The 20,643-nt window shown below is 33.7% G+C and overlaps 1 protein-coding gene across 1 annotated transcript; it reads left to right on the forward strand.

The window, feature by feature from the left end:
- Window positions 1-4,561: 4,561 nt before the first annotated feature.
- Window positions 4,562-11,883, forward strand: LOC145132540 (laccase-15-like). Its single transcript, XM_079067355.1, has 6 exons — window positions 4,562-4,819; window positions 6,558-6,709; window positions 9,307-9,551; window positions 9,678-9,806; window positions 9,914-10,858; window positions 11,410-11,883. Exons 1-6 carry the CDS (start codon window positions 4,733-4,735, stop codon window positions 11,541-11,543), a joined length of 1,692 nt encoding a protein of 563 aa, XP_078923481.1. The 5' UTR covers window positions 4,562-4,732; the 3' UTR covers window positions 11,544-11,883.
- The last annotated feature ends 8,760 nt before the right edge of the window (window positions 11,884-20,643 follow it).

The raw sequence follows: 20,643 nt of genomic DNA on the forward strand, positions 1-20,643 counted from the left end.
ATCCTATAAATATGGAGATAGGTATCAAACCCTAATACACATTCCCTTGTGTTAAAATTGGCCCCTTTCCCTCTCTCTCAAACCCGGCGAACCCAAACCCTACTATGAGGTTTGTGGTTTGCGATTTTATCTCCCCTCTCCAATGGTTTTGTTGTTTTTCTCTTTAGGTGTTCTTGGACGTGATACCTTTAAATGAATTCTACTATGGGTTCTTACATTCATGCAAATGTGGCAAGAACTCAATCTCAAACAAGGAGATATCTAGCTGCAAAAGAGATATGTATTTTTCTTTTTCATCTTGTAGTTGCAATAGAGTGAACTGTATGATCTTTATTGGTTGAATGAACACATAGGAAAATTGTTATATGCATTTGCTGCTTATGAACATGTGTTAGTATGCCTAAAACCTTTAAAAAAATTATGGTTTTATTGAAGAGAATGCAGAAGTAATTTCAAGACATTTTACATGTATTTTTGCTAAAATGTTGAACTTTTTTAAATTAATTTGGTAGGTGTGTTCTAATGATCTTCATTGTGGTTAACGATTCTTGCTTACAGTTAAATTAAGGAAGGTCGAGCATTATGTTAGTGCTTTTAATGGAGTTGCAAGTTTCTTTTGTATAATGAAGTTGAATTTTAGTGGAAACTTTGACTTTGACTTTAACTTGCTATTTGTTGTGGTGGTGGTGATGCAATTTGATGGAGAATGCAAGTATATGTAATAATGTTGTAACACCTAGATTTCAGGTATTCGTTTTAACCCTTGAGTTATGTTTAATTTGCAAGTTTAGTCCCTGATGGCAATTTTGTAAATTCAAAGACCTTTGGAGTACGCAGAGCATACACCATCGTACGCAGGGGTACTCCGGAGCGCCTTAGAACGATGAGCGTACGCTCGTACGCAGCCTGAGTGAAAACCCTAATTTTTAGAGTTTGGACCATATTTAAACTCATTTATGGCCTCAAGCACCTTATTACCTTCAGCCTTCCTCCTTATCTCGAAAACCCTAAGAGTGTTTGTGTTTTGTGAAGCTTGTTGGGCCATTTTGGTGCCTTTTTGGAGCTCTTGGAGTAGAAGGAAGAACCTTGAAGTGGTGGTGTTGCACTCAAGGTTTTGGATCCAACATTTAGTCCCCGTTATGCACCTTGTGGAGGTAAAACTTTCAAACTTGATGATAGAATCTCTTGGATCTAGTTTTACTAAAGTTGATTCCTTTTTGGTCCCAAACTTAGCCTTTGTGAGTAGGAGGTACTACAAGGCATTTGAGTTGTCCTTTCAGAGGCTTTTAGGGGTGTTAAGTCATAAAGTTGGGTTCTTGGTCACTAGTTTTCCCCCATGCAAGTGATAGATGGTCTTAAGGAGTTAAGAGGCTAGGGTTTTTGGTTTTAAAGACTTAATAGCCATGTTAGGCCATAAATTTGGAAACTTTATGGCTTAGGAAATCTTATGTGACCTAGATATGAAGTTTGGACGTGGGTGCTTAAGGGATTAAGCACTTAGTTAAGAGGTTGGCAAGCAGCCTCGTATGCAGGGCGTACCGTAGGGTACGCTGAGCGTACGAGGTCAGTTCCCCGTTATTCGGTCAACTGCGAGGTACACCCTGCATACACGAGGAGTACACCCCGCATATTGACCGAGTCAGCCCGATTGACTTTGACCTGGTTTTGACTAAGGTTTGACCTAGGGGTATTTTAGGTATTTGAATGGTATTTCGAGTTTTGGTGGCTTTTAATTGTAAAGGTGATCGGTAGTGTGGGTTTCGGAGAAGCGTGTCAGTTCAAATTTTCGTCTGTCTGTGAGGTGAGTCCTCTTACCACCTTAAGTGGGCTGAAGGCACCAAGGCCGACCCAATGTATTGTATGAGTAGAACTATATGTTATCGTATGATTCTGTCTGTTGTGCTTGTATGATTTATGTATTGAGCTATATGGGCTCAAAGTCCTTATGACCCGGGGTTAATACGGACTCGGGGGTTGATTTGAAACTAACACAACTATATGCTGTATTTTCGGTTGATACGGACCCGAGGGTTGATGCAGACCCGATACAATCATGTATTGTTATTTGATATGTATGTTGTATGTGGTAATTTGGGAAGCTCACTAATCTTTATTCTTATAGTTTATGTATATGGTTTCGGGTACTTCCAGTTCCAAAGGGAAGGGCACGTCGTGATGGCACAACATCCTCCCCACATGTTTTCCGCACTTGATGTATTTGTACTCTGATGTTTAGCAATATTGTAATGAATGATGGCTTTTGATACAATCAATGAATGAAAACTAATGGTTTTTAAATGAAAATTTTTAGTATTGTTTTTGGGTCGTTACAAATGTGACAATTAACATATTATTATTAACATTTGGCACGCTAGATGATAGACGTTGGGTGGAAGAAGGTTATGGAAGGCGGATGATAGTGGTGGCGGTGGTGAGAGTTAGTTCACAAAAAGATGGACGGTGGTCTTGGATTAAACAGGAATATGATTTTATTAAATATTAACAATAATAATAGTAAATTTAATATTAATAAAAAATTAATTTTAAAAAATCTATGTGGAGGTCATGTCAGTGCCACATAGGCAAGTGCTAGTGACTCAAATATAATGTGACATGCCACATAAGCAGGGTAACCGAAGGACCCTTTCACTTGTTTCATAAAGGGCTTAATTGACATTGGTTTTACAAATTTAGTGATCTATTGTGCAAAAAAGTAGTGACCAAATCGGGAAAAAAAGTTTATTGTGTGCTACAACATCATTTTCCTATATATAAATATATATACAAATTTATATAAATGGTCCTTGTGGTTTCTCATATTCATAAATTCCATCCCTAACTTTTTTCGTTGCACTGATGGTCCTTGTGATTTTAATTTCTGTGTGGTTGGCCCCTGACCCATGTAAAGTTACTCTTTTACCCTCTCCATTTTCTTTTATAGTTTTTCTTTAACTATTTTTAAGTAAATAAATAACAAAATAAAAGAAACCTTTTTAAACCTCCCCCCCCCCCTCCAAGAACAAAATTACCCCAATCCCACCTTTGTTTTCTGTCGATGCCTTAGGGGTGTTTAAGATTGCTTTTCCAAACAACTTATTGATCACTTATTGGTTTTTGAAAAGCTAATAAATCAAAAAAATGTTAGCACTTTTCAAATCCATTAGCTTTAAAAACCTTCAAAAAGAGATGAGAAAAACATATAAAACCTCATTTTTAGAAACTTCTTTTACCTTTTTAACCGTAATAGCTTCAAAAAAGAGATTTTAAGCCAAAAACTCTTTTATCTTATTGACATTGGTCACTACAAAAGCTAATCTAAACACTTTTTTAAAAACTCATTTTATCACCAACATAAGTCAATATACACTTTCGCACAAAAGCACTTTTGGAATTTAAAGCAATCCCAAACACCCCCTTAAATCCAACGCCTTTCAAGAAACGAGTGTTATCCTTCCATTTAATTGATGTATGATGACATAGGGTTAGAGTTCTCACAAAACCTTTTGTGTAAATAAAGGGATGAAGAAGACACTTTGAAGAAGACACAAATATCATGTTGGGTAATCTTGACATAGCTAGGTTATTTGGAGAATAATGTACCTTAGTTGCCACTTTTAGGAGAATAATGTACCTTAGTTGCCACTTTTATAGGGAGCACATCACTTGCAACCTTTGGTTTTTTATTTGGTTCTTTAGCTATAAATAGCACACCTTGTAGTCTATTTTGATGTGGGGAATAACAACATAAAATTTCTCATCTCCTCTATTTTCTTCTTTTCTGTCGTGTACAGTAGTAAAATTGTACCAGTTTGTTTCTTTCTTTCATATGTGTTCACAGGTTGAAGAGGGGCTAAACCTATATGCCTTACAAAGTTTATAGGGTTGGTCGATTCAGTTCTTAAAGTTATTTTCTGGCTTTATAGGTGTATAAGGTTGGTTACGACCTGATCTTTTAGTCCCTTTCAACATTTAATAGCTGGTACACCATACGCCAATGGCCATTTGACAAAAAACTCACATTATTCCCCTATAATGCCAAAAAAATAAGTTTGGTGATCATTTAAACCAAAACTCACGAAATTGACTTCAATCGACACTTTCATCCTCGATGGGAAAACTAACTCACCTGAAAGGAAGCAATACTCATCGGTGAGTTGGTTTTCCCATTGAAGACGGAAGTGTCAATTGAAGTCGATTTCATGAGTTTTGGTTTAAATGATCTCCGAACTTATTTTTTTTGGTTTTATAGGGGCATAATATGATGGTTTTTTTTGTCTAAATTATCACTGTCGCATGGTGTATCGGGTATTAAAGGTTGAAAAGGACTAAAAAACAGGTCGGAACCTACCTTATATCCCATAAAGCCAACAAATAATTTTAAGGACTAAATAGACCAACCCTAAAAATTTTAGAGGGCATTTGTGTCATTTTCCAATCACAATAAATAGAAGGTGCAATCCAGGATCCCATCTGTTTGCATGAAACTCATATTTTGTTCGGCATATATAGAAAAAACATTTTATATAGGCTTTTACATATCAAAATTGAGTTTAATTAAAGATGTGAAAGAGATTTATAAAAGTAGCACATATTACTTGTCAAAGTAGAGGACTTCTGGCTTCCTACACACCAACTATAAATACATCAATGACACACCTTAGACTCAAGAAACTACAATCTCTAATTAAGTAGCACCTTAGAGTTCTGGAGTTGCATAAAAACGAAGAAGGCTATGGCTCTTCATGTTCTAGGTTTTCTTGTGGTTCTTGGTTTCATCCACTCTCAAGCAGCGTTGGTTCCAAAAACTTATGACTATGAGGTATATATTCTTACATTTCTTTTTTCATGATATGAATTTTTATTTCAATTTTGCGAAAAACATTTCTTTTATGGAGTTATTTTAGTTTTTTACCTAGTTTCTGCAAGCAAAAGGAAAACAAACTAGAAAATTAATAGTAAGCTAAATTTAAGCGTTATTTTTTTTATATATTGTTTGTGATTAATTATTAATTTCCCCTTAAAAAATTAGTCGGGGATTCTAGACCCTAAGTACATTTTTTTTGAATCATCACCTAATTTGATTTCACATATACCACAGTTTAGAAGAGTTTTTGACAATTTAAACTATATATTTTACATATATGTTTCCTTTTAAAAAAAAATTATCATTCTAATAATATCTTGTATTCACAAGATTGTGTATATGGATATGTCCGTCTTACTGAGACGTGTAATTTTGCCCACAACAAAATTATATTCGACCTTTTGGGGGTAGGAATAATAGAAATATCTGCTCGATCGCACTGATTAAATTAAAGAAACTAGGATGAAAGTTCTCGTTAGCTAGTTTGCTCTTTTAAGTCATTTTTTTTAAATTGTATTCGATAGTTCATCAATTATTTTCATCATATCGCTAGGTAGATTTCAACCGGGTATAAAATGATACTGAACTCTAAGTGTTGTCCGTTGTGGCATTCAATATGACGGAATTTGTTTATTTAAGTATAAGTAGCATTGATATTATCATCCAATATAATAGTAGAATTATCCGATAAAATGCATTCTAATGGTGCAATGAGAAAAAAAAAATAATAATAATAAAAATAAAATAAAATAATAATGACATTAATACAATTATAATGACTTAAGCATCAAATTATACATGTAATATTGGTTGTTATTTTATCATCTTAGCCCATTTATTTATTATCATATTATCTTTTTACTACGAACAACAACAATTTGTTATTTACAAATTACACGTCAAAAAAGATTATATATATATATATATATATATATATATATATATATATATATATATATATATATATATATATATATATATTCAAAATATAACAGTGTATAGTGGAATTTTGACTATATATTGATAGGGCTCGTTGTTTATACGAATCAAAATCATAATTTGACAATGAAAGAAATGAAGAAAAGTATAGATTCTAGATGAGTGTCCTGTTTGGTCTTAAATATAAAACTTGAAAAGGATGGAGAAAAAGTTATTCTTTCATAAGATGGACATCACCCATCCTGTTGATACATGCCGTCGAAAATCGAAACACGTTTAACAATAAAGTTCTTTCATTATCTGTTATAATGATTACACACCGGCTCTTTTTAGTAAGAAGTCTCACCATTAATAAATAATAAAAGGTATATATTAATAAAAGGTGATATATATAGGACCTTGAAATCTTACCAAACAGTATTTGAGTGATGGATAAAGCCCACAAATATAATCACGAGGCCTTTTTTTCTAGTTGAAGTCTTGAAAAGAGATCTGTGGAATATTTAGTGTTTGCCCCAATATAGAGAAGAGCCCAGATCTTTCTACAGAAAAGCATATAGGTGGATCTCACATAACTAGGGTGTATATGAAAGAGTTTCCCTTTTAGGTATAGGTTGATATCTGAATTAAATAAAGAAAAGGTTTTTAAGATTGATCTTGTAACTAGGGTTGGGAGTTATTTTGAATGTTCTGGTTAGATGTCTACTGTCTACGTGGACATCTGACGTTATCTAAATCTTGGGTTGCATTCCAGGTTAAAGAAGCTAACTTCACAAGGCTATGCAAGAACAAGACAATCTTAACTGTTAATGGAGAATTCCCTGGTCCGACTATTTATGCTCGTAGAGGAGACACCGTGGTTGTTAATGTTTACAACAGAGGCAACCTTGGCATCACCATTCATTGGTACATATATTTCACTTCTTCTCTTTCTCATTTATGCAGAGAATACTACTGTTTAATTTGTAAAAGACGCAAGAAACTATTTGCCTGCTCATATTTATAATAACAAATTGAAGTTCTATATATTTTGGACATATTTAGTTAATTAAACAAATAATAAGTTAAGATATATATGTATAACATACGAACCAAATGAACTAAAATTGCATTCTTGGTAAGAGTGTTGGGTATGGGCAACGCGCCAAGGGGCGTTATTGGGCGTTATAACACGTGAACACCGCCCCCTTTCCCCGTTATTAGGCGTTATACGTCTGTGCGTTGCTTCCCGTTACCACCACCACTTCCATTAACGCCGTTTCTCTTCTTTTTCTTAATAACGCCGGTGTGGGCGTTGCCCATACCTACCAGTCTTAAGAAAATTGAGAATTTATATAAATATCTTACTACATATATATTTATGTTAAATCCTATGTGAAAAGCGATAGCCTGAAAAATCACCAGTCTTAAGAAAATTGAGAATTTATATAAATATCTTACTACATATATATTTATGTTAAATCCTATGTGAAAAGCGATAGCCTGAAAAATCAAATTAATCTGAAGTCAAACTAATTGGTGACGATAAATATCAGCCATATTCACTTGTGTGGGTTGCTTGCTGCTAGACATCCCAAGACATTTTTGGGAGGGCCGACTATGTAGTTGCATCTACCGTTATAGGAGCTTTCATACTTCTTTGTCATTGATGTCTTTCTCAATTAATTCATAACTAATATTTCAAAATATTCCAACGATATATATATATCGACGAAATCTTTTTTTCTTTTTTTAGATTAATATCTTTGAAGAAAAGATCTATTTCGATAATGCATAACTAATACATCATGTGTATCTCTATTTGAATATAACATAACATGTACATTTAAAAATAAAATAAAATATTAATTACGTTAATTCTTTTGGAATATATATATATATATATGACGGAGTGATATTGATTGTAAGAAAGGTACTTATGCAATTACTTTCTGGACTTTTCGCCATCCCTTGATTGGTTACTACTTTGAAAATGGAAAGTGTATGTGTGTAACACGTCTCATTAGAAATTGAATTTGAATATTTTTCTAAATAAATAAAATAAAATAAAAATTCATCATTAGAAATTAAATTTGAATATTAATTTTTATCTATTTTATGATGGCTGTCAGATTAAATTTATTTCTAATCTTTTATAGTTTTATATATTTACCATTTGTACAAAAAAATTATTCCATGCATGCATCCATCTTAGCATGGACGGCCCAGAGTAGATGCGGGAGGTGCAATCGCACATAGCCCCAAAAAAATATAGGGTCTCGCTTTTTAACGAAATTATGTACTTAATGTAGAATATATATTATTCTATGTAAAACTTAAAATAAATGTTTGCTTGTATTGATGGCAAGGAAGCGCAACTTGAATATTTTTCTGTTTCTGTGTTCGAGCCTTACCCCGCACAAACCTTTTTACAGCAAGAGAAATCAAATATTATCTTACTTAAGATATTTATCATATTTAATAAAAATTAATAATTTTTATTATAGTTGTCATCGTTTAAAAATAGGTCATAAGTAGAAAGATATTTATTTTTAATAGTTTATATACTATTCCTAATTTGCTTGTCTAGTTACATTAATTGTCCGTAGATTATTGACATTTTTAAAAAAAAAAAAGTTATCCATACAGAACAATAAGTGTTTTAAAATGTTTATTGACATTTTGTAGTAACTCACCACCCAATCAAGTCTCCAAATACATATTTGTATTATTTTAATCAATTTCATTTACAATTTAGTTTTTCCAATATTTAACATCCATCTAATTAAATGTAAAACATGCTTTTTTTTAATATTTAATTAAATCCTTATATTTAATTTAAATATAAATAAGTATCTTATAATATATTTAAAGTTCAAAACATCTAATCCAAATTCACCAGTGTTGCAATTTTATACTCTATATGGTTGTCATAGTCTTAACTAAAATCATACTTAGGGATCCATAATATATAAAAAAAAAGATTTAACTTTTTGACAATATATCATGTTTCAATCAAACAGTTTACCTTAAATCTATTACATATATCTATAACTATAAACCATTAGAGCTATTTTTAAAATCAAAATAGCTTTAACAACTTTTGTTATATATATATATATATATATATATATATATATATATATATATATATATATATAAAACAAAAGTTGTTAAAGCTATTTTGATTTTAAAAATAGCTCTAATGGTTTATAGTTATAGATATATGTAATAGATTTAAGGTAAACTGTTTGATTGAAACATGATATATTGTCAAAAAGTTAAATCTTTTTTTTTTTATATATTATGGATCTAAGGCAAATTGTTGACTAAAACATGATAAATTTAAGGTTATTTGTTACTTGATTACTGTTTATCAATTTTTTTTAAAAAAAATTGTGGTTGTCTTGACATTTTGGTAGCGGGTAGCTTGATCATCTTTTTAGGTAATTATATGTTTTTTTTAACAGAGTAGAATGAGTTATTACCAAATACCGGAGTGATTAACAAAGTTGTAATTGTAGGCATGGAGTGAAGCAACCAAGATATCCATGGTCGGATGGACCTGAATTTATCACACAATGTCCGATTCAACCAGGAGCAAATTTTAGCCAGAAAATCATTCTTTCTGATGAAGAAGGCACGTTATGGTGGCATGCCCACAGCGACTGGTCTCGAGCCACCGTCCATGGCCTAATTGTTGTATGGCCAAAGATAGGAAGACCTTACCCTTTCCATAAACCCTATGCCGAGTTTCCCATCATCCTAGGTTTTTCTCTCATCTTAATATTAATCTTTTATGGTTTTAAATGTGTGAGTCTTGTTTAATTATAAACTAAAAAATGATAGAAAAACGAATGTAAGGCTAACTGTAATGATATTGAAATATATATAGGTGAATGGTTTCGGTCAGATGTTGAGGCTGTGTTACTAGACTTCATGAGAACTGGAGGGGACCCTAACTCATCTGATGCTTTAACTATCAACGGACAACCCGGTGATCTTTACCCTTGCTCTAGTGCAGGTTGGTTTTCATTTCTTTTGTGTTATCATTAATGTTTTCATCAAGATGATCACCTTTTGTGTTTAAATATATATAAACAATTTTCTTTTTGTTATCTATGTTTTCAGAAACAACAAAGTTCATTGTTGAACAAGGAAAGACATATATGCTCCGAATGGTTAATGCCGCTATGAATCTCTTTATGTTTTGGGCAATTGGAGACCATGAAGTTACTGTTGTAGGAACCGATGGTGCATACACCAAACCACTAAAAAGCGACTACGTGACCATCTCTCCTGGACAAACCATTGATCTCTTGTTCACAGCCAACCAACCAATAGGTCAATACTACATTGCGGCTAAACCCTATAATAGCCAACCAGCAATTAGTTTTGATAACACTACCACCACAGCCATTATCGAGTATAAAGGCTACAAAAAATCTTCAAGGAAACCAATTTTTCCCCATCTTCCTAAGGTTAATAGTACTAGTGCATCTGTTAACTTCACTGGTAGCCTTAGGAGTTTAGCTAGTCGTGCTCATCCTATTGATGTTCCATTGAAGATCACACATAACTTCTTATTCACCATCTCGTTGAACACAGTGCCATGTGCTGATAACACCTGTTTAGGACCTAGGGGTTTGAGGTTTGCAGCAAGTGTAAACAACATAACGTTTCATTTACCAAATATTTCTATACTTGATGCTTACTATGGACGAATCACTGGTGTTTACGGAGACGACTTCCCAAATTTCCCACCTTTGTTTTTTAACTTCACCGCAAATAATTTAAATAATTCGTTGGAGACTCCATTGAATGCTACAGAGGTGAAAGTACTCGAGTACAACGACACAGTAGAATTAGTGTTTCAAGGAACAAACTTGGTTGGAGGAATTGATCATCCAATGCATTTGCATGGACATAGTTTTTACGTTGTTGGATGGGGATTTGGCAACTTCAATAGGAGTAAGGATACTTTGAGTTATAATCTTGTTGATCCTCCTCTTCAACAAACCATTGCAGTTCCTAAAAATGGTTGGACTGCCATTAGATTCAAGGCTGATAACCCTGGTGAGATTAATTTCTTAAATACTGTATATGAAGCATGAACATTGATCATATAATAATAACTACTTCATTTCGTCCAAAAATCATAATATTAAATTACTCATCAAGTACACATTAGCTTTTTTTGGATACAATATTATTTATGTTTCTATATATTCTTTATGAAGGTAAGGAGTTAACATATCATTTTGATCATCAGTTATAAATTTAACCATGCATGCATCATTCTTCAAAAAAACAGAAAAAAAAATTATATTTTAAAATTAAATGATTATAAATATATATTTTGGATATATAGATGTTAAAAATCACCGTTACAATTCAGCTTTCCATGTTTAAAACATAGCATTAATAAAATAGTTGAATTAGGTGAAATGACAAAATGTTTGGTTTTCATTTAATTTAATAGACTAAACTCAACCAACTTCTTTAAGTATTAAATAAATGTTATATTGAACTTGTGTAGAGTTGTATAATGTGATAATTCATTAAAATTTATAGGGTTCAAAGAGTTACCATTGCCCTTGGGCTAATTAATCATTTTTTTCTTACAGGAGTATGGTTAATGCATTGTCATCTCGAGCGTCATATAAGTTGGGGAATGGAGGCGGTGTTCATTACAAAGAATGGTAGTAGGGCAGGGGAATCGATGTTGCCACCGCCTCTAAACAGGCCATCCTGCACTTAAAACATCATATATATTAATATGAATAAGTTTTCTTTTTCTCCTTTTCATTTTAGTTATACATTTGCATGTTGACTTCAATTATTGTTTCAATGTGTATATGTAGAAGATAGAATAATAACCGATGGAGGCCTTTGTTCCAATGTTATAAAATCTAAACGAACTTTATGACTTTATGCTCTGAGTTCAAGTTTGTTAAAAAAACATTTGTTAGTGGATTTATTGTGTGTGAAAGGAAAGAAGATAGCTAGTTTAATAATATAGAGATAACATATATCGTTGGTAATAGCTCCAAGATGGAAGATGTATTGTATCTTTTAAATTCTATGAAATATAAAATAATTGAAGGGTTTATTCTTTGCTTTAAAAGATTTGTGAGTATTTAATTTGTTACTTATTTATAAAATTAAAATCAGAATACCCAATTAATGATCTCCAAAATATTTGATTTAATATATATATATATATATATATATATATATATATATATATATATATATATATATATATATATATATATATATATATATATATATATATATATATATATATATATCCTTTTCCTATATGATCAATTTAATTGGTTCTCAAAATAGTGTTGATTTTATCTCAAAAAAAAATGTTTTGGGACAATTTGCACTAAAGTATTCTTTTAAAGAATTCATTGTTATAAATAAGCATAAAGAATTTTACATTTGGCCGTAAAAAATTTGGTATGTCACAGTTGGTATTAGAACATTAGTTTAAGTGAACTAGGAATTTTGGTAAATTCTAGTTCTAGACTTAAAGTTAGATACTAAGGTAGTGTTTGTTTTTTGTCTGCAGATCTGCGTGGCCTCTTCTGTCTGCGCCGCGCAGACATTAGCCTTCGCAGACTGTTTGTTTTTTTGAAGACTGCAGACCTAAAAATGTATGCGCGCCCTCTTCTTGGCGCAGATGTGCACCAGAGTCTTCTAACATCTTCACACATCTTCTAGCCTAAAAAAACATATATATCTTTATTTTTTTTAAGTTTTTTTTTAATTTATATTTTTTCCAACTTTATTAATGATAAACAATTTGAAAAAAAAATTATAAAACTTAAAAAAAAAACGCTTGGCGATACAAACATGATATTTTTGACAAATTTATAAATAAAGATTTATTACAATAATAGTTGTTGAAGTTGGTTATATAAATATGAAAAAAAAAATCATAATATATTCTTATATTTTTTTGCCAAATTTTGTAAAACATTATTTAATACAGTATCGTCAATTTCTCGAGAAAATATTTATGGTACGTTTTTAATGGATTTAATTGAAAAAATCGAAGTTTATTTCCATCCATTTATGTATCAAATTCTTTGATCACTAATTATAATGTTTAGTTATAACTTTGCAACCAAAGTTGTTGATTTTTATTAAATATATGCGTTAATTCATACCATTTTTATTTTTATTTTTTATACAATAATACATAAAAGTTGATCTAGATTCATTAATTATTTATAACAAAGTCATAAAAATATTAAAAAATCACTTTGAAGTTTAAAAAAATCAGTTTATTTAGATTTCAGTTTATTTTAGTAGCCCGCAGATGTTAAAAAAACAAACAGTCTTCTTTTTTCAGACTGCAGACGTTTGGTCCACCTCTTCTACTGCAGAGGTCTACATATGTGGTCCGCAGACTGCAGAAATTTTGCCTCAGAAAAAACAAACATCACCTAAGTGATGATGATGAGGTGTATGTCTAGCATATTTTTGGTTGTATACCTAAATTGCTATTATATATGTTGGATTAGGTGTCTAATTGAATAACTAAATTGGTATATGCTTGAATTAAAAACAAAGTCCTTTTTGGTTGCCCTCAAAACTAGTAATTAACAGAATGACTTTCGGAGAGACATGTTGATTTATTAGTTTATTATTGTTGGATTAGTGTCTAAGTCCATAACTATAATTGGTATATACTTGACCCGACCCGGCATGGTCCATTTGGGTTGCACGGTATCGGAACATTTGGGTAGACCTTTTGTGAGAAGAGGATATTTGTGACATATTAATATATTATAAGTTCTAATATATTAATATGAAATCATATTATTTAATTAGTATTGATCAACAATTAATTTAGTGATCAAAAGAGACTAATTAAATATATGAGGATTAATTATGTAAATCATTCATTCTTATATATGTGGGCTTATGATCCATGATTCCTTATGTTGGGTTTAACCCATGTGGTGACCAATGGATACTCCATGGAGGTTAAAACCCATGGAGCATAAGGAATGGGTAAAGTCATGAGTTACATGGTGTAACCCTAATAGCCACACTATATAAAGACCCCATTGGTTGGTGAAATTGGCACTAGTGTATACACAAGAGGGCAAGCCGATTTCTAGAGTCCATGTATCTCTTCTCATGGTTATTCCAAATGTTGGTAATGTTGTGTGAACCAATTGAGGTGTCACACTTGGGGCACTAGGCTCTTGAGCTCCATAGAATCAAGCTACATCAAAAAGGTATGCATTCTATCTAGTTTTGTTATACTAGTACTTATGATTGTATGCTAGTTAGGGTAATACCTTGGAAACTTCAAGTTTGCATGTATAATAGAGAAAACATAGATCCAATGTATTTAGGGTTGCATATACACCATAGGAGTGTTAGAATGCTCAAAACCCAACAATGGTATCAGAGCCTAGGGTAGTTTTCAATTATACTTGTTGCAACTCATTTTTCAAAGCCAAGAATCTGCTCAGACATGAAACTCGACGAGTTCATGTGTTAAAGCATGAACTCGACGAGTTTCTTGATGAACTCGACGAGTTTGTCTCCCAGAATGCATATTTTCGAGTTTCTTGGCTGGAATTGGACTAGGAACATTACCATAAGCTGTTTTTGAACCTATAAACATGTTTTGATGTGGTAATGATCATTCTAATCCAATTCAAAAGATAATCGTCAAAAGTTTCATGTTTTGTATTAGTTTAATGATTAGGCTAATTACATGAAAATTGTTTGATTTGAATTGTCTTGTTTATATGAGTTTAAATCAAGATTATGAATATTGCTAGATATGTTTGTGATAGTTGTTTTAATCCAAATTGATCTAAAATTTATTCATAATATATGTTTTTGTAACTTGTTCTCAAGTTATATGAAAAGTCTCATTTATGAATTTTATTAAAAAACCATAGGTTATGAACTTGAAACGTCTTTTCCCATAAATTGTTTTATGAACTCCATAACTTGTCCTCAAGTTATGGATGTTCAAGAGTCTCTTCATTAAAAGTTTTAAAACCTATATTAAACTTATATGTTATGAAATTGAAGAGTTTTGAAAAGTTTCAAAACTTACCCTCAAGTTTTGGAATTTGTAAAGGTTCACACACAAGTACCTTAATTCCAAATCAAACCCTAGAACTTTAAAAGTTTAAAATTCAACCCTTATACTATTATTATAAGTTTAATTATATAGATATGTATAAGAATAAGTTAGTCTTACCGTTAGTAGGCCTCATTCACGAAGTCGGTCTATAAGGGGGGTATAAAGTTACTGCCTATAAAATGGCAGTTTAATGGGTGTCCATTCTCATCCACCGCTTCCTTGACTGGTGGAGGGTCGTTAGCCGAACGGGTAGGACAAGACTATAATTCTCCCTTCATTAAAAGTATAATGATAAATACTAAGTAACTAAACACTTATAAATTCCCAATCTTAGTTACTTAGGAAAATGTGAAATGGTGCTAACCCATGAAATTACACTTTGCAACTTTGTTAAGTCGTTAGTGGAGCGTGTTGTTGGATAAGGTGTCTAAGTCCATAACTATTTCTGGTATGTACTTGACCCGACCCGGCATGGTCCATTTGGGTTCATGGCATCATGCATTTGGATAGACTAAAATGAGAGAAATAACACTTGTGGTTTATTAATATATTATAAGTTCTAATATATTAATAGTATTATTTAATTAGTATTGATCAAGAATTAATTTGGAATTAATTAAGTGATCAAAAGAGGACTAATTAAATATATGGGTTGATTATGTAAATCATCCATAACTTGTATAGTGGGCTAAAAGGCTCCATGGATAATCAAGTTGGGTTAAACCCATTTGATGCTCCATGGAGGCTCCATGGGAGATACAAACCCATAGGTCATGGAAATGAAGAGTCATGCCACATTAGGGTTTACATGGTGTAACCCTAGATGTGACACACTATATAAAGAACATGTTACTCACCAAAATCGGCTACACTAAGAACAAGAGAGGGCAAGCCGATTTTTACAAGTGTTATACATTCTCTAAAGTTATTCCAAAGCATTTGGTGTTGTGTGAAACATTTGAGGCATCACACTTGGGGTGCTAGGCTCTCAAGGTTCTTCAAGGAATCATAACAACTACAAGGTATGTAATTCTAGCCATCTTTATGTTTAAAGTTCCCCATGTATGCTAGATAGGATTATGAACCTTGGAAAAAAGTATTTTGCATGTATTTTAGACAAACATAGATTCAAGGTTTTCTAGGGTTGCATGTACACTTAGGAGTGTTAGAATTGCTCAAAACCCATCAGTGGTATCAGAGCCTAGGCTTGTTTGTTGATACTTGATGCAAAATAATGAAAAAGTCGATTTTCTTGCTGTCTGCATGATGAACTCGTCGAGTCCATGGGGGGACTCGCCGAGTGCATGACCAAACTCATCCTACTCGTCGAGTAGGTTCGTGCACTCGACGAGTCGGAGCCTCAGAATGCTGATTTTCGACTTTTTCTGCTGGAAATGGACTAGAAACATTACCCTAAACTGTTTTGGTGTTATTAAACTTGTTTTAGATGGTGTAATGTTTGTTCTAATCCATTTACAATGGCTAATATCAAAATTACATGATTATATGTGTTCATATGTTCTTGAAATTTTGATATGATTAATTCTTGTTCTTATGAGTTCTTGATAGATTATAGGAATTACTTGTTTAATGCTGAATTCATGATCTTTATGTGTTTTAATGGAGTCCATAACTTGTCCTCAAGTTATGGATAACCAAAAGTCTCTTTGTTTTAATTCCATTAAAAGAACACATAAGTTACAAAAATGATGAGTCTTCATTTTAATAACTCATAAGTTATAATTTGAAAGGTTTTGTTAAGTTACAAAACTTGCCCTCAAGTTTTCGAACATGTAAAGTCATCTAATAAACTTTAGTTCCAATCCCTAGAATTTTAAAAGTTAAAATTCAACCCTTATACTTTATAATATTATAAGTTTAGTAATATATATATATATATATATATATATATATATATATATATATATATATATATATATATATGTATGTATATATATATATATATATATATGTATAAGATCAAGTCGTTTTACCGTTATTAGGCCTCATTCACGAAGCCGGTCTATAAGGGGGGTATAAGGTTGTTGCGTATAAAATGGCAGGTTAATGGGTGTCCACTCTCACCCACCGCTTCCTTGACTGGTGGAGGGTCGTTAGCCGAACGGGTAGGACAATGACTTAAAATTCTCATTAAAAGTATAATGATTATTATAAAGTAACTAAATGTTTTATAAATTCCCAATCTTAGTTACTTTAGGAAAATGTGAATAAGGTGCTAACCTATGAAATTACACTTTGCACTTTGATTAAGTCGTTGGTGGAGCGTGCTAACCCTTGATGGCTCCTCTTCTAGTGGAACCAAGAAAGGTTTCGTCACTCCTTCTACTGACCCAAAAGAGGCTGAATGCTTCTATTGCCACGAAAAGGCGCACTGGAAGCGGAACTGCCCAAAGTACCAGCAAGATTTGAAGGATGGGAAAGTGAAACCCAACCATGCAGGTATTTACACAATATTATCTAATAACTCACCTTATTCTAACTCTTGGGTCCTTGATACCGGTTGTGGTATTCATATTTGTTCTGATTTGCAGGGCCTAAGAAGAAGCGAGAATGTGGAGCATGGAAAGATAAACTTGATCATGGGGAATAGGAAAGTTTCACCTGTCACCAAGATTGGAGTTTATACTTTGTTGCTGAGTAGTGGGTTTACTTTAGATTTGAATAAATGTTGTTATTCGCCAGAAATGGCAAGAAATGTTATTTCCTTTCATGCTTTGTACAAACAAGGTTTTATCTTTTCTTTTGATAATGAAGTTGGTGGAATAAATGCTTTCTTTAATCATGTGTTTTATTTTAAAGCATTACCTTGTGATGGTGTGTATGAAGCTGTGTCTGTTGTAGATAATTTAGGAAATAATATGTTGTGTATTGATTCTACTAATGATAATAACTTGGATAAAGCATCATTATGACATTGTCACCTTGGACATGTAAGCAAGAAACGCATAGGCCAACTCCAAAAGGATGGAGTCTTGGAATCATTTGACCTAAATTCAGATGATAGTTGTGAATCATGCTTACTTGGAAAAATGACAAAGTCACCCTTCACAGGTTCGTGTGCTAGGGGTGAAGGTTTGTTGGATCTAGTACACACGGATGTGTGTGGACCCTTCAAAACTGCCACAAGGGATGCTAATCGTTATTATGTGACTTTTACAAATGATTATAGTAGATATGGTTATGTCTACTTAATCAAGCATAAGTCAGAGACTTTCGATAAGTTTAAAGAGTTTAAACAGGAAGTAGAGAATCAATTGGGCAGGAACATTAAGATGCTTCGATCCGATCGCGGTGGTGAGTATCTTAGTACAGAGTTCCTCGACTATCTTAGGGAATGTGGGGTTGTCTCACAATTGACACCTCCCAGGACACCACAGTTGAATGGTGTAGCTGAGAGGCGTAATCGAACCTTGTTGGACATGGTTCGTTCCATGATGAGTCGAGCTACGCTACCAATCTCATTCTGGGGGTATGACTTAGAGACTTCCGCCCATATCCTTAATCTGGTCCCTACAAAGAAGGTTGCCAAAACACCTCACGAGATGTGGACTGGAAAAGTTCCCAGTCTATCCCACATCAAGATTTGGGGTTGCGAAGCATTCATGAGACGCGAGACTCACGATAAGCTCGAACCTCGAAGTGAGAGGTGTATTTTCATCGGCTACCCACAAAAATCCTTTGGTTAACTCTTCTACAGACCTAGTGAGAATGTGGTCTTTATAGCAAGGAGGGGTGTCTTTCGAGAAAGAGAGTTCATAAGCCAAGGAAACAGTGGGAGGCAAATTGACCTTGAAGAAACTCAAGAGTCAGGTGGTGAAGGAACCTCAAACCCTAGCAGTCAACCTGAGGAGGAAACTCCTGTTGATCCAATTGACGAGTCTGTACCTCTGAGTCGTTCCACAAGGGTTAGGAATGCACTTGAGCACTACTATGGTTTCCATATTACTGCGGAAGGTGAGACACTTATCAGTGATGAGACACTGGTAAGTCTAGATGAACCTAACACCTATGCGGAATCGATGGCAGGCCCCGAGTCTGCTAAATGGAAAGAGGCAATGGACAGCGAGATACAGTCCATGTATGACAATCAAGTCTGGAACTTGGTTGACAATGTACCAGGTCGTAAGACAGTAGGGTGCAAATGGATCTTTAAGAAGAAGACCGACATGGATGGTAATGTACACACTTATAAGGCACGACTGGTGGCAAAGGGCTTTTCTCAAACTCCCGGAGTTGATTATGATGATACCTTTTCACCAGTAGCCAAGATTAAGTCTATTAGGGTGTTGTTAGCCATTGCTGCATTTCATGACTATGAAATATGGCAAATGGATGTCAAAACCGCTTTCCTTAATGGAAAGTTAGCTGAGGATGTTTACATGAATCAGCCAGAGGGGTTTGTCACCACAGAGTACCCTAATAAAGTGTGTAAGCTTGAGAAATCCATTTATGGATTAAAGCAAGCACCTCACAGATGGGATCTTTGCTTTGATGAGAAAGTCAAAGAGTTTGGCTTTTCGAGGAGTGAAGATGAATCTTGTATATATGTCAAAGCTGGTAGGAGTATAGTTAGCTTTTTGGTACTGTATGTGGATGACATACTACTCATAGGAAATGACATCCCAACCTTGCAGGAAGTGAAGTCCTGGCTTAGGAAGTGTTTTGCTATGAAAGACCTAGGAGAAGCTGCCTATATTCTAGGGATAAGGATTTTGAGAGATCGGAGTAAAAGACTAATTGGGCTTAGTCAGAGTACATACTTGGAGAAAGTGCTGAAGAGGTTCAGCATGCAAGATTCCAAGAAAGGAGAGTTACCCATCTAGAGTAACGCTAGACTGAGTAAAACTCAGAGCCCGAGTACCGAGGGTGAGATAGCAGAAATGAGTCGAGTACCTTATGCTTCTGCTGTAGGCTCGATCATGTATGATATGACTTGTACTCGTCCTGATGTGGCCTTTGCATTGAGCATGGTCAGCAGATATCAGGGGAACCCTGGTAAGGCTCACTGGACTGCGGTTAAGAATATCCTCAAGTACCTGCGGAGGACTAAGGATTGGGTCCTTACCCTCGGTGGGAGTGATGACTTGAGAGTTGTAGGGTATAGTGATGCTAGCTTCCAGACTGATAGGGACAATTTCCGCTCTCAGTCGGGTTGGGTCTTTACCTTAAACGGAGGAGCAATTTCTTGGAAAAGTTCCAAGCAGGAGACAGTGGCTGATTCAACTTGCGAATCAGAGTATATAGCGGCAAGCGAGGCAGCAAAGGAGGAGATATGGCTAAAGAACTTCATTGGAGACCTTCGAGTTGTACCAGCTATAAAGGAGCCCATAGAGATTTTCTGTGATAGTGAAAGTGTTGTTTCCTTAGCAAAGGAACCAAGGGATCACGGGAGATCCAGACACATTGACAGAATATACAATTTCATCAGACATCGTATAGAAGAAGGACTCCTCGTGGCAAAGAGGGTATCATCGGATGAGAACCCGACAGATCCCCTCACGAAGGGACTGAGTAGGGTTAAGCATCTCCAGCATGCAAGGAGCATAGGGCTGAAGGATGATATTAGTTTTAGTAGTTAGATAATTTTGAAATTTGTAAAGTGTAATTGACATTTGATGATGAATAAAAGTTGTGTTTATTTATGAGTAAAGTGTTGCTATCTTTTGTCAATCTTTTACTATTATTTCTTTTGCATGTTTTGACTTCC

This window comes from Lactuca virosa, chromosome 1 (assembly GCF_052849685.1).
Source record: "Lactuca virosa cultivar CGN04683 chromosome 1, Lactuca_virosa_CGN04683_v6, whole genome shotgun sequence".
NCBI lineage: Eukaryota > Viridiplantae > Streptophyta > Magnoliopsida > Asterales > Asteraceae > Lactuca > Lactuca virosa.